Below are 15,953 nucleotides of genomic sequence, written 5' to 3'. Positions count from 1 at the left end.
TCGGTTAAGCGTCCGACTTCAGCCAGGTCACGATCTCGCGGTCCGTGTGTTCGAGCCCCGCGTCGGGCTCTGGGCTGATGGCTCAGAGCCTGGAGCCTGTTTCCGATTCTGTGTCTCCCTCTCTCTCTGCCCCTCCCCCGTTCATGCTCTGTCTCTCTCTGTCCCAAAAATAAATAAATGTTGGAAAAAAAATTAAAAAAAAAAAATAAATAAATAAAATGTGTATATATATTTTACAGATATGTATAATATACATTTGTTTGATATATTTTATCAGATTTGAATACATATATTACATATATCAGTAAAATGTTTAGATTGGATTTCCTGTGCTTTTTGTAATTTGCCTCTGATGGAAATCCCAAAAGAAGAGTTTCATGATTTTTTTTTTTTTAATGAATGTTTTGGTTAACAGCATTATTGGAATAAATGCTCAGTTTTCCAAACTGGTAACTTCAAAAACCAACACTCACTTGTATAGACAATTTCTAGTATTTCTGTTAAAAAAAAACCCCAAAAAACACGTTTCTATAAACTCTACGGTAAGACAGAAGTACACTTGACATTTATCTTCACGCATGGATAAGTGTGATCTTGTGGTGGTAGGAAAAACACTGAAAGTAACAAACTCCAAGATCACATGTTGAGTAGAGGTGAGGAGTGGCCCCTCACTATACACAGATGTGGACAACAGAACTTCAGATACTGCCCACAGTCTCCCTGGTCAAACAGGAATCGCCCGTATCAGGTGCCTTCTGTGTCAGGCACTGTCTTAAGTGCTTTCTTCCTTTCTTTTCCTTTTTTTTTTTTTTTTTTTTAAGTTTATTTATTTTGAGAGAGACAGAAACAGCGTGAGTCGGGGAGGAGCAGAAAGAGAGGAAAACAGAATGCCAAGCAGGCTCTGCACTGTCAGCATGGAACCTGACGTGGGCCTCCAACCCATGAAACCGTGAGGTCATGACCTGAGCCGAAACCAAGAGTCAGATGCTCAACCGACGGAGCCACCCAGATGTCCCTGTCTTAAGTGCTTTCTATGCATTAATGCATCTCTCCCTCTCAGTAACCTATTAGGTAGGTCCTATTTTTGGTCCCATTTTACTGACGAGGAAACTGTGACAAAAAGATTAAGTAATGTGCTCAAGATAATGTAAGACGCAGTGACTTGGAAAAAAGGGTCCACAGACACTGAGGAATTAATTACAACGACCTCAAATGCAGGACAATAAGCTAAGGGCCAGAGCAAAGTAGTATGTTCTGTTGAAGACACAAAACCTCATACGCTCTGTTAATATGTGGGCCACATATTTGGAGGTGGCTAAGACAGCTAAGACAGCTTTAAGAGGAAACGTTCAGTGACACAGAATCTTATGGCTATTGCACAAGCTGCATGCTTGGATTAGATAGCTAAAACCAGTACTTTGATCAAGAAGACAACCCCCGGGTCCCCACCTGTCACCCCCAGGGATATTCATGGAGAGTCTGGTCTGGAGCAAGAAAACAAGATTTAGCACAACTACAGTGTGGGTGCCAAACCTGGCCCATCCCTGTTCTTGAACATCTAGTGAGCTAAGAGCAGTTTGTACGTTTTTAAATGGCTGGGAAAAATATTTTGTGACCCACGAAATTTATATGACATTCACATTTCAGCGTCCAAAGCTGAAGCTTCAGAGAGGCCAGCCGCACTCGGTCACTTCCCTGTCGTCTCTGCGTGCCTGCCTTTGCAACACAGCAAGTGTCAGGTACAGCCCCGGAGCCCCAGCTCTCTACCACCAGGCTCTCCACAGAAAGAGTGTGCCGACCCCCTGGCTCAGAGAATCCCTGTACCAGAAAACAGGCGGTCCATTAGCAGGGGACACCAGCAAGGCAGACTGACACAAAGGGACCTCTTCACCATCTGTGACCCAGAGAACGCTTCGGTGCTGCAGTGAGCACTATCGACCCTCTGGCAACATTCACTGCTACCGAAGCTCGCTTTGTGTTACGTATCAGCTTCCAAATGCTTACATTCCGGGGAATCCGGCAGAATTGCTCCTTGGCTTTCTGGGGTAAGTGGGGGGAGACTGGACCAGACAGGAGTGACTGTCTTGAGAAATAAGAGCCCTCAGTGCCTCTGGCTTCTCTGGGCTTTTTTGCCCCGGGCATACTCGCTGTCTTTCTTCCTAGACATCAGCTACATTTTGCTGACTGGATTCTTTGAACTTAGGTGTATTCCCATGTGCTTTTCCTGCCTCACCTCCTTAGGCCGTAATCTTCCGTTCGTCCGGAGGCGGTGGGCACTAGGCATGAGCTCTTCCCTCTGCCTGTGACACCACTGAGGCTCGCAAAACTGTGAGAAGGTCTTCTGGTCAAAAACGTACTCGTCTTTGGACTATAATCTTAAAACTTCAGTTTTTAAAACTAGAACATGGTTACAGTGTACTTTATAAAAGATAGGTTCCTCAAAAAGTTGACCTTAAAGGAAATTTCTTTTCACTGGGTCATATCATCCTACTCGTTTTCATTATAAAATTATTTTTTGTGTAAAATTAGGAGATACATTTTCACAGCAAAAGTTCACACCCAAGACATGATAAAAATTAAATGAAAAAATGTAGCAAACTATTATCACACAGAGTAAATAAAAATGATTTTAAAATGAAACCTTAATGACAAACACAGTGCTCAAGTCACAAGATGCAACCATCATGCTGAAATGGACGATGCCTTATAAGGAGGCACTCTTGTTTCCCGAGGACAGACACACATGAGAAGCAGATGCGTTCTGCGGGTTTCCTGGCCTTTCAATGCAAGCCAGCTCACTAGGCAGGCATAGGATTCCTCCTCTCATCTGGCTTATCCAGCAGAGCATACAGAGGCTGACCTTGGAGACTTGGAACGGGTCGAATACAGCTCTCTTTGTGTGAGTTGACTGTCAGCGTGCCTTTTTTTCTGAATTGTTTGATGTTTTGGCACTGAACAGCTAAAACCTTAACCCCACATTTGGCACCTAAAAGAGTAATGCGTTTCTACTTCAACCAGTTAAAACAAGTTCATTTCATCTTAGGTTAATTCTACAAAAACAAACTAAAGTACTGAAAACCCTGGAATGGATATTCAATATTCTAAACCAGACACTATTGCTTTCCATGCAGTTCGTAATCAAGTAATAACAATAATAGCTCCTCAGCACTGAGTATTTGCACTGAGCCCCTTCCATGGGCGTGCATGTACTTTTAAGTTCGTTTCAAGCTCAAACCACCTCCCAGGGTAGTACACTCAGGAGTGACAGAGCGAGGGCATGAGGCCAGAGGCTGGGTGACTGCCACTACTAAGAAGTTACATTTGGTGGTAATGGCAGCAGCAACCTTTCTACATGCACCACATCACATTTACTCTCGTAATATCTCCTTTAAGATCAGCATCAGCGGGGGCCTTGTCAGAAATGCAAATTCCTGGGCACGGCCCAGACTGGTTCAGAAATGCTGGCCTAGGAGCTCAGCCGACTGTTTTCGCAAGCCTTTCCGGTGACTCTGACACGTGCTCAAATTGGAGAGCCACTAAAGAGGATGGGCGCCGAGGCTCATTAAACAAAATAACAGCAAAAGTAAGGCTGCCGTGGGACCAGCCTGATCTACAAGAAAAGGAACATCTTCTTCTTTTTTGGAAATTTTGTATGAGTGAGAGAGGAGACAGTGAGCACACACTCACTCACATGTGAGCGAGTGGGGGTGGGGCAGAGAGAGAGAATCTCAAGCAGGATCCACGCTCAGCGCCTGACGCGGGGCTCGATCCCAAGACCCTGGGATCATGCCCCGAGCCGAAATCAAGAGTCGGATGCTCGCTCAACTGGCTGAGTCACCCAGGCGCCCTTAAAAAAGGACAATTTTCAAGGACTCCTGCTAATCATTTCAGAAATCTCTATTTCACATATTCCGATATGTAAATTCCTTATGGTCCTCTTTCCCGGGCAATACTTGAAAAAATCTAGTTGTAGGCACGGCATTTACTTTAGCAGCTTAAGGCTGGCCTCTTTTGAATGCATTTGGGAAATCATTCCTTTCCACTAACTGACCCGTGGGCCTCACCCGGACGGAAGTGCCAAATATTTCCACATAAAGACAGAAATGTGCATCTTGAGGTCTCACAGGTAGAGGTGGAAGATGGTTAAGACGGGGGCCTGTCACATGTGGGGTTACAGTAAATAGGCAAGCGGCCATATGCACACGGTGAGTGGCGGGGAGACGGCCGGAGGGGGTGAGGGTGCATTTGCAGCGTGCTTGCTGGATGCTCTGAAAGGGCCCGTGAGGGGAGGGGAAAGAGGAAGTGAGAGAGGCATCCACAGCAGGGTTTGTTCAGACTTCAAAGCCAGGACAGCCTGCACCGTGGCCTGTGCCACGAGCTGGAGAAAAAAGGCAGAAGACGCGATTCTCGAAAAAGTGTTACGGTGGAACCAGCAAGGTCACTGAAAGAGGCATCGAATTCGGGCTGCAGGAGCGAATGAAGAAGTCTGGGATGCCATGTAACTCAAGGGACCAGGAAATAAGGAACAAAACGTCAAATGGTGGGGGAAGAAAGCAAGCAAGCAAGGACCCTGAAAAGGAAGTATTTAATACTTTAAACTTGTGCCAAGAGAACCAGGCACCATGACACCCAGCTCGTAAAGATGTGTCAATAACACAGTTTCTACTCCAAAATTCCCTCCTGTGAGGATAAGGCGTATTTGTGCACTAGGACTGACTATTTGTGTTGGACTGAAATGGAATAGATGAGAGAAAGGAAAAATGATTGAACAAGAAAACAGCAGGGGGTGAGGGCCAGGGCCAGGGCCAGGAGGCGAATTTGGAACGGCAAGGCCTCTCCCTCTCTGCGCTCGGTTGTCAGATCCCGGGCGGCCTCAGCCGTCTGCCTCTGCTACCTTGACCCTGACTGCGGTGGAGGCGCCAGGCCCAGCTGAGGCGCTGCGTGTGTTCTGAGACACGGTGTGGTTTAAGGAGTCTCACTGGGGAGAGGTCACCTCGGGAGGCTGAGCAAAACTCTCGGTGTCGGGGGGTCTGGCCCCTCAGTGGCCTCTGAGGCACACCCTGATCCTTCCGATGTTTGTGAGAGGCAGACGACGGTCTGGGCAGAGTTTCTTGGGGTGGAACTGGGGATGCTGTCCTCCGGGCTCCGCTTCAGCACCAACCGGGCACGCCCTGGCATCCTGTTAGGAGGTCCTGATGTTTCTGAAGCAGACTTCAAGCTGAAGACATCCGGGTAACTCAGGCTCAGGTCTAGAGGCTAACACTGGCGACATTCTGCAAGCTTGTGAATTACCAGAGAAGGCTCTGAGAACTTAATACAAGACTGCTGGGAGTCGTTCTGGGAGGGACTGGCTGGTGACTCTGAACTTCAGATTTTGATTTTTTTATAATTACTTTGTTTGAATCTCACACTAAAAAAAGTTGATTTTTTTTTTGAGAGAGCATGTACATGTGTGCGGGGGGGAGGGGCAGACAGGGAGAGCGAGAACCCTAAGCAGGCCCCAAGCCCCCAGCGAGGGGCTTGATCTCACAAACCGTAAGCTCATGACCTGAGCCCAGATCAAGAGTCGGAGGCTTAAGTGACTGAGCCACCCAGGCGCCTCTGAGTTTAAGATTTTTAGAGGGAAGTGTAAAAAACTTGGAAGATGGTCAATCCATCTTTAATAAGCTTTAATAAAGAACTTCGATAAACACTTAACACTTCGCTAGGGTTACCAAGACAATGACTCCTGAAGGGACACTCAATTTCAAGAAAAGCTCCTATCACAGGCCGCCTGCTTCCTACGAGCAAGGATGAAGCAGCAGCCACGAGACGTCTGCTGAACCTTCCACGTTCCTCTCAGCTGATGCCCACAGCCTTGTGTGCCGACCCTTCGCCACTAGGGACATTGCTGGTACATGCAAGTCCGTGATCCCTCTCCAAAACTCCCAGTTCCGAAGAGCTCGGAAAGCCAAGGTTTCAGGTGGCAATACGTAAACTTCATGGGCATAAAGCCCGACTTGACCTGAAGCTATTTTTAGCCATTGTTTAACCTTAGTGTAATTACCCATGTGTTTTCCCGAATCAGTAACAGTTCTGTCTGATTGTGAGGTGCACCCTACGGGCATTATATGTGGGTAAAGCACCACAGAAGGTTTCTAAACTCCAAAAGATGCTGAAGTCCACGACACGCTTGGCCCCACAGACTTTGGATAAGAGGCTGCAGGCCGGCCTGGCCGTCGCCCGCTTATGAGAACTGCTGGGACAGATCTTTCGGACCCAGGACTCAGTCAAATCCAACCCCAGAGAGTTGGGTGAACACACTGAAGCAGGGGTGGGGCAGGGGTAACAGAGCGGAGGCCACATCTGAGGCTTAGGGGACAGTATGGGAACGTCAACGCCCATCACGACCACCGGGGGGGGGGGGGGGCTGACGAGGTAGGAAATGGCTACTCCTCGACTCGGCAAACCACCCTTGGCGTGCGTGGGACACAGACTGCAGGCAGCAGCTGCTACTTTCTGAGGCCGTGGGTAACTACTCCTGGGACCTGAGGGTAAACAGGGGAGGACTGTGAGGTTCAGCTGGAAAAGCCGGACTGATCCTCAGAGAATCAAACTGTCTTGCTAGAACGAGATGCCCCTGATGATCGTAACTGCTTAAACCCATCTGGCCAAGCAGAGCTCAGATCTCAGGAAAGAATCTTTGCCCCAGCTGCAGTTTGTATCCCCAGGAAAGTCAGTAGCATTCTCAGCAGCGCCTGAGACCTGTGTGTCCTTCCAACTAGATTTTAACTTCCCTGAGCGCAGGGACCGTGTCTTCCTCATCCCTATGTCTCTGGCACTTAGCACAGTCTTTATCTGGCACCTGGTATGCATCTAATAAACGTTTGCGAATGAATGAAATAAAGGCCTACCCGAACTACGCCTTACACTGTCTCTGCCCTGACGCCTACATCACAAAGAGAGGAGGGGTGGAGCTGGGCGGGGGCACGGACCCGGGTCACGTCTGCAGGACAGTGCTACGTACAGATACGAGAGAATGTACGTGTATTTACACATCCCAATTTAGCCTTTATTTTTCCGATCCGTTTCTTTAAGACCACCAAATTTCTACTAAGTTTAACTTATACTATTCCTCTGACGTGGACAGAGAAGGCAGATTTTGATGATGAGGAAAACGGGAAGGAAAACTTAACAACCTGGTTACTAAGTAATGCTGTGACAAGTGGTCGAAGTCAAGGAACTGAGCGATGCAAACAAATTTAGAAATCACTTAAAGCCTACGGCATTTATGTGGCTGGTCCAAAGGGAGACGGCTGTCGTGATCAAGACAGGAACTAGAATCATGTCTCCTAATGCCCAGACTGGCACGATTTCTACACTAAAGTATACTCAGCACTGCCAGCATTCTAGAAGGCCATCTTTCTTCTCATCGCACTGCCCTAAAAGGTAAATTAACAAAATGTAACACAGTAAAACCTCATTAGCATGGACATCTATGGTAATCTATTCAGCATGACCTTATTTATTAACCACTTAGCAAAAACAGGTATGCTTACCGAAGAAGCAAAATCCACTGACATTCACCATCATTCACATAACAGAATGCTTACAAAATTAATTGGAGTAAGTGAGGTTTTACTGCGTACAGAACAAAAGGCATTCTTTCTGATTATCCAAGATGTTTCAAGACGCCCGTGTGCTAGACGTCGGTCAAATCCAGTACGTCAAGGAAACAGGAAATACTCACCACTGCCGGCACTGCCCTCTCTTCTGCTGCGGGAGCCCCCGCCGCCATCTCTGCCAGACCTTACGCGCTAGAACAAGAAGACGGGTTTAAAAGAAGGAATGATATTCCCTTGAAGGTGAATATAACTAAACGCTGATTTTTTAAAAAAGCTTATTTATTTATCTTTGAGACAGAAAGAGAGAGAGAGAGAGCAAGGGAGGGGCAGAGAGAGAGGAAGGCAGAATCCCAAGCAGGCTCCACACCGTCAGCGTGGAGCCCTACGCAGGGCTCGAACTCAAGGAACCGTGAGATCGTGACCTGAGCCAAAGTCAAGAGTCGGGTGCCTAACCGACTGAGCCACGCAGGTGCTCCTAAATGTTGATTTTTTTCAATTAACGTTACTGTGTAGCGCTTAAGACCTACTGCTCCTACTCTCCTAAGAGCTGGGTGCACACTGCTCCTTACCTTGATTCTATGAGAGAAAAGACAAAGTTGTTCTGTGAACAAAGGGTTCCCAGCCTGCCCTCCACCAGGGTCCTCAGGCCTTAGTAAATACCCAGGGGGCACTTGCACTCAGGTGCAGCGTAACCACTGCTCATAAAGCAAATATGATCCTGAGGTGAAGGTTGAGGTCTTAGACCCGGGGGGTGGGAGGGGAGGAGGGAACCCACCGAAGGGCTATATCCTGCGTTAGTTTTACTCTGTAATGGCTGGACTTGAACTATTTTGGGGGGAAAAAGGTAAACTTTGAAATTCAACCTCTATAATAAAAGAACTATTAAAATCTCACAAAATGCTTAAGATCTGCTTAACAGTCCACTTTCTTAGGTACAAGCTTACCCTTAAAACATAAGAAATATCTCCAAGCTGTGACATTCTTAGGTTTTTTTGAAGCAATTTACGGTTACTTTGTGTTTTGCTTAGGAGTTATACTTTTTGTATTGACACTGAATCTGTCTCAAGTCATACTGCCAGATTCTCATATGCCTAATGCTGAGTTTAGAGAGACAGGGTAGTTAGTGAAGAGAGTCAGACAGCTTTTGATAATTATTTACTCCACAACTAAATTAAAATTTTAAACATAGATTGGTACCTTATTTAGATCTTCAATAATATAAGCAAAATTTCATATCTGATTCAAAAGACAAATTATTTATTCCCCAGTGAATTTTGAATTATCAGATCACAGATTAGAGGTTACTGACATTGTGATCGGCTAGGAAGAAAAAAAATTTCAATAACTCATTTCTCTAAAATGAAACACTCAGTACTTTCAAATATATGTAAATATGCCCAAATTTTTTCTGTTAAAAAGAAACCTCCCTTGAAACCCCATCTCTCCCCTTTGCCCCTTCTCTTGAAAATCTAAAGATGATATAACAAAATAAAAATTTTAATGTCTGTAATCAGATTTTATTTCAAAACTTGTTTTTCATCTTTCTGAAGATTATTTCTAGCATATCCAAAAGACCTATACGATACTAAAATAAACTCATAGATACAAATGCCTGTGTGAACTGAAAGTTTTTCAAATCAAATGTGAGAAAAGATCTTGCAGTTTCTTTAGTGACCATACGTTTAGAACAGGACAATTTAGGAAAGTGAGCACTTTCCACGATCACCACATTCTTCGCCCCATTCCACCTGTTCCTTGCTCCCATCTAGAACTCCCCAATCCTGTGGCTCTCGTCCATCTTTTCCTAATTAATCCCCTGAATACTCACTTTATTTCTAGCCTAGAAACACCCCAGCACTTGAAGTACGTCCACGTCAGGACCTCCAGACACTTTGCTTGCCCACCCGTCTCTCTGCTCCACTCACCAAGAGAAACCTAAAACCTGGCTTGATTCAACGACTTCTCTTCTTTCTCTCCTACTCCCAGGACACCGTGCTCTGCTGGACACATGTCACGTAAGCACACGACGGTGCCAGAGCCCCACTGCTGGCTCAACCTCCGCCCGCACGGCCCATGGAGCAAGCACGTGTTCAATACACCACATTCAGTCCTTTGTATCTTTGAAAACTGACTGCCCCTCGTACTTTGTGAATAAGAGCCAGCTTGCATCCCTTGGAGGGGCCAGCCTCCATCTGGTACCTCCTCTGCCTGCCATGCCTTTCCTCACCTCCTTTCCAGCAACGACTCACCCCTTAGGGTTCAGCTCCACTCTCATCTTAGGGCGACTCCCCTGTGACCCAGGTGGCTGCTCACTCAGTGTGCTTACCAGCACCCACGCCCTCCTCACACTCAGGGTCCCGCCTGCTGGTCCTTCTCCTTCACCACTCTCCCGTGGGTAGAGAATGTGGTTTTTAGGTTTTTTGTAAATGTTTATTTACCTTTGAGAGACAGCGAGCAGAGAGAGAAGGAGACACAGAATCTGAAGCAGGCTCCAGGCTCTGAGCCATCAGCACAGAGCCTAGCGCGGGTCTCAAACTCATGAGCTATGAGATCATGACCCGAGCTGAAGTCGGACGCTCAACCGACTGAGCCACCCAGGCGCCCCGAGAACGTGGGTTTTTATTCTCTTCCAACTGAACACCCATTTGCTGCTGAAAATCAATGAACTCCACCACACTGAATCTTGCATACTCTCTCTCTTCTCTAATCTTTTGCATTTCGGCTGATGTTTTTCTCTTCCTTTTTGTATTTCGATTGCTCAGTCTTCAATTCCTGCTCTTCCCATTTTGTTCTTTTCCAGACATAGAGTTAAGTTTGGCAGAATGCCTGGAAGCTGATTTTTTTGTGTGTTCAGAGAAGAAGAAACACAAAACATCTTTAAAACACAGCAATTCTATGAGGCCCCCAGCTCCTGGGGCCAGTTCACACTGCTCCAGGCCCACAGCAGCCAGACACGCACTGTAGGCCCTTCTTGCCTGTTCACACTGCTCCAGGCCCACAGCAGCCAGACACGCACAGTAGGTCTTTCTTGCCTGGCCAACAGCCCAGTGTTTAGAATTGCTCACAGATGGCACTAATGAATACACAGTGTGTAAAATATTCCTCTTAGCACCAAGGGGAGAACAGTCTTCTTTTTCCATAAAAGTTCAAGGAAGAGAAGAAGTTCTCTGAAAAACCAGTCTAAATAAATAAATTTCTGGCTTTAACTCCTTTAAAATAGGAGTTAGGGGCTCAGGGAGATACACTATCCTGGCTCCCATAAACCTGAATCAATTTATCTCTCTTTCTTAGGTTTACATAAAACCTTTCCCATTTTAAACAATTTTTAAAAATCCATGACCTTATTTATATCTATTTCCTGTCCCCCTCCCTTATATCAGATTCCATATCCTGAGCTGGTATTTGATCATTTGCATGATGACCCTGTGGGAGCATAAACTTTACACAAGTGCTTTTCAGACTTTAGTGAAAATAAAAATACCTGGAGAATTTGTTTAAAAACACATATGCAGATTCTTGAATTTAACTCTGGGGTAGGGTTTCGGTAGGTCTGGGATGGGGCCCAAAACTTTGTAATTCTAAGATGTGCCCAAGTGATTCTGATGCTGTACTAGCCCACAGACCACGCTTGAATAGCACTAGTTTGAGACCCCCATCCTAATCAAATTATGGAGTTATACTTTTGCCATTTTAATTTACCAACTTTTTGAGTGCAGAGTAAGTAAGAACTATACATCAGCTGAAAATAATTATTTGGATCATCTGCTTCCCCTACTTTTCATAAGGTGGTAAGGCACAGTAGTTAGGAACCTGGATTTGAAGCCTAGGGCTGCCCCCAATAGCCGTGTGACCTAGAGGAAGGGACTTAGCCACCATGGTTCTCAGTTTTCTCATCTGTTAAAAAAAAAGTAATAATGAAACTATACCCAACATCCTAGGACTACGGCAATGGTTAAGTTAGTTGTTACACATAAAATGTTCATAACAGGGCCTGTACTCGTCACGCACTCAGTAAGCGTTAGCTGTTGCTATTTTACTGTCTCGGCAAGCAGATGTTACCACGTAGAATTGAAGGGGAAACTGTAACCAGAACCACGAAGAGTGCTAGCATCATTCACAAACATTCAGCCAGCCTCTTCACGTCTTTTCCTTCCTGCTGCCAAACTTGTACCATTATTAGCACTTCAAGAGGAAAGGAAGGGACACAGACTGGGGGTCCACTTTGTTTTCCTATCAGCAGCTCCAGGTAAAGATTTGATGTGATTATCTCGGATATCCCTGCTTTCCTATTGTTTTTAATGTTTATTTATTTATTTTGAGAGAGGGGGCAGAGGGGCAGAGAGGATCCCAAGCAGGCTCCACACTGTCAGCACAGCGCCCCACATGGGCTCATTCTCCTGACCATGAGATCATGACCTGAGCCAAAGTCGAGTCCCAAGCTTAAAGGACTGAGCCACCCACGTGCCCCTTCCTGTTTTCAATTACATGTCTGTTTCACAAACTGTCTCCAGTTCACAATATGGAAGTGCTCTTCTTCAGGAAGAAACAACAAAATTAGAGTGGTCATAGAGAGTTACTGACTTTAAAAAAGATATCTAACAATGCATAAATGTTTAAAGAAATCAAGACATATCTACCTGTATAATAGTAGATTGTATTATGCAGACAATTTATGTAACAATTTATGTAACAATAATTACATAAAGAAATTCTAATTACATCAAAAGATGTTAAGTTTCTGCATGGGGGCAGATTCTAAACAAGAAACACACAGAAAAAGTAAGAAGTTTTAAGTTCAAATTTAGAAAAGGAGAGTGCCCTTGATTCAGAAGTTTATTTACTATACTTTGCTTCGAAACTAATAGTGCTTTATGTACTATGCAGGCCAGGAAATAGAATGCTCTGCCCCACGGGCTCACAATTCAAGAAACACAAACTGAAATTGAACACACAACAATTAAAAGAGAAATTAACTCTCAAATAGTGAGAATTCTTTTAGTCTCTTCTTCCTAGGACCTTTCTTTTCCACTATTTTTTCTCCTCCACTTTGCATTTTTTTTTGTATACTCATTTTTGAGATAGAGAGAGCAAGTGTGGAAGGAACAGAGAAAGAGGGGACAGAGGATCCAAAGAAGGCTCTGAGCTGTCAGCACAGAGCCTGATGCAGGGCTCCAACTCACAAACCATGAGATCATGACCTGAGCCGAAGTTGGACACAACTGACTGAGCCACCCAGGCACCCCTCCACTTTGCATTTATAAGCAAAACATAAGTGAGAAAGATTTAATGAGGAGTACCAAAGAACAGAGAAACTGATTCCAAGGGCACTGAAAAGAGAGTACTTTGTGGATGAGGGCTGTGACTTTCACTTTCAAGTAAGATTAAGCAGTAACATTTAAGGGAAGATATTAAGAAGAAGCTATAATGAGAGAAGACATCTAAGTGACCTTGGGTTTTATACAGATTACAGTGAGAGCAGTGACATAATATTACCAAAAGAGGCACTGCTCAAGCTCACTGAGACATTAATAATTTGAGTAAGTAAGAGAAACACTGGATGATCTAAATGCATCAATAGTAACTCATATGATTTTACTAAAGTACTCTTTTTTTTTTAATGTTTATTTATTATTGAGGGACAGGGAGAGACAGAGCATGAGCATGGGAGGGGCACAGCGAGAGAGGGAGACACAGAATTTGGAACAGGCTCCAGGCTCTGAGCTCTCAGCCCAGAGTCTGACATGGGGCTCGAACTCGCAAACCGAGAGATCATGACCTGAGCCGAAGTCGGATGCTTCACCGACTGAGCCACCCAGGCGCCCCACTAAAGTACTCTTAATTAAGTCATTAGGGAATTATTTTAGTGAGGACAGTGCAAGGATGTCAGATATATGAGAGAAACAGATAAAAGTAGACTATACTCAACGAATATATAAATATTTTGATGGGAGAGGAATCAATCGGCAGAGTACTCATCACAAAGGAAAAGCAGTCTCAGTGTAACTCACATATTCATTCATAGTAGTAAGAACCAACAGTCCGCAAGAATATTAGCCCCGTAATAGCCCGAGCAAGAAAAAGTTTGACACCACAGAGAGAGGATGCATACAGGAAGGAGGACGAGGGAAAAGAAAAAGCAAAGGGAGACAGGACGTCAACGTAAAGGTGAAGCGCTGTGAAGACCAAAACCAGAGCACAATATCGACCCGATGCAACCCAACATGGGGGAAACTGGGCGAAAAGAAAATCATTCAGAAGCAACTCTGCATCTTTTTAAAGGGGCCATGTTTTGGTATTTATCCCTCAAGTTCATTCCCCAGGGACTCCCTGGAATCGGGGTTTCCTACAGCTGGAGTTAGGATCCCTTGTGAGCTAGCTGCAAGACAAGTCCCAGGAGTTCAAGGCAGCTACTTACTGTGTAAAACGAGCCTGCACCAAAGTCTGCTAAACCAGAGATGCCAGTCGCCCTGTTTAAGGCTGTAAGTTGTGAGGAGTGTATTATGCACGATCCATAGTTTGTCTTTTTTGTGTGTTCTCTGTTCGGCATCAACTTAAACTCCTGATGGTGAAACGTCAGAAGTCTTAAGAATGTGACCCTTTCCACATACCTCCATGGATCTATACTAAGTAACTTTACAACTAATTTAAGCTCCAAAGAATGTTCTTGGTTTGAGATATATACTTCTTTTGGATTCTTCTTAATGGGACAAATTTAGCAGTGATTATGATGACACTTATGATAATTTGAACTTTCATTTATATCTGCTTAATTTTACAAAACTTGCACGCAGGTTACCTGATTTACCAGTAGGTATATGGTAGTAAATTGGTCTTGACAGCAGGTTTTAAACTATATACCCTAGCATCGCATTAATAACAAGTTGGTATTTTATAGGATTTTTAAGGTAAAAATCTACGTCATGTTCATAATCCTTTTACAACTGATACTTTACACAAGAGAATAAAGACTAAAACCATCAGATCACATCTTCAAAGCAAAGACAATTTAAAGTTAACCACATTTTGAAAGCAAATATGGAATTTAGACTTAATTATCCAAGATAATTAAATTCTTGATAAAGTCTAACCTTAAAGAATGTATTTTCTTTCTATTTAAGGCAGACACTCAAAGACCATGTTAAATATTCTAGGCTCAAACTTAGGGGAGACTATTCTCTTCAAAAAGTAAAAATGAGAACACTGCTATTCCACATACTGCATGAAACACAGAAATAAAACTTAAAAAGCTTCCATGCATACTAATACTATTCTCAGAGCCATGGTCTGCTACATAATGAAACAGCTTAAAGACAAGGTACTATTGTTATATGATTTCCTCTTAATTTCCATGGGCCACAGGGCCCTCCAACTGAAATTAATTCTGTAAATTAATCTGCAAGTTATTCTGCTTTGTGGAAAGTTACAACGATCTGTCTGAGAGTAACCAACCATCCACTACAGTAGGCTGACTCTGTTGTACTTCCTCCTGTTAAGAACTGGTTCTTGGGGCACCTGGGTGGTTTAGTTGGTGGACTCTTGGTGGACTCTCTATTTCCACTCAGGTCATGATCTCATAGTTCGTGGGATCGAGCCCTGCGATGGACCCCAAGTTGGGCCCTGAGTCGGGTTCCATGCTGTCCTGCCTGGGATTTTCTGTCTCCCTCTCTCTCTGCCCCTTCCCGCTTCACTCTCTCTGTCTCAAAAAGAAACTTAAAAAAAAAAAAAAAAAAAAAAAAAAAGGGTTGATTCTTGATAGAATTTTATCCTCAAACTAGAATATTAGTTGTTTCTCCTTTTATGTCATAGCAGAAAAAAATTTCAACTTTTTTTTTACTGATAGAAGAACCCAGCGTCACTCATTTGAGCTACAGAAGGCTGACATTTTGAAAATTAACAGACAGTAGATTTTGGCCCATATGTGATACCTGTTCCCTTATTTCTTTCATTTTTTCCAATCTCTTAAGTTTTGTTGCATATTCTTGAACTTCTTTTAATCCAATATCTGTGCAGAGACGAACCAAGAAGCGCAGACCTAAATTGTAAAAACAGATGTAGAAAAATATTACTGTAGGGTTGAAAGTATAAGAAATCAATGAATCCGTCTTTTGGGACACAAGGAGGAATGATGCTCACAAACAGTATTTGTTTTCATCAAAAATTAACCTATACTTTGTACTCACTGGCCATAAGAGAAAGGGACTTCCCTGAAAGAGGACCTACAGGGAGGACTCTCTCCACCTGTCCTGCCCACAGGACAGACCACATCATCTACATTTAGGGCCCTTCCCACACTCTTTATTTCCTTATCTGCTTTTCCTTTCCTCTACTTATGACTACCAATCTATTAGA

At 44.2% G+C, this 15,953-nt stretch overlaps 1 protein-coding gene across 7 annotated transcripts in view; it reads right to left on the bottom strand.

Annotated features, from left to right (window-relative positions):
* IFT88 (intraflagellar transport 88) overlaps window positions 1-15,953 on the bottom strand; it is a 134,310-nt gene that overhangs the window by 17,840 nt on the left and 100,517 nt on the right. For all 7 annotated transcript variants that reach the window (XM_040447981.1, XM_040447982.1, XM_040447983.1 and 4 more), the window contains 2 exons: window positions 15,530-15,636; window positions 7,730-7,796 (listed from right to left, as the gene is read on the bottom strand). In XM_040447981.1, coding sequence (XP_040303915.1) covers window positions 7,730-7,796; window positions 15,530-15,636 — 174 coding nt within the window. The remainder of the gene's footprint in view (window positions 1-7,729; window positions 7,797-15,529; window positions 15,637-15,953) is intronic.

This window comes from Herpailurus yagouaroundi, unplaced genomic scaffold (genome assembly GCF_014898765.1).
Source record: "Herpailurus yagouaroundi ecotype Mexico unplaced genomic scaffold, PumYag 197, whole genome shotgun sequence".
Classification (NCBI taxonomy): Eukaryota; Metazoa; Chordata; class Mammalia; order Carnivora; family Felidae; genus Herpailurus; species Herpailurus yagouaroundi.
Note: the sequence above shows the minus strand (reverse complement) of the source record. Positions and strands in the feature narration are given on the sequence as shown.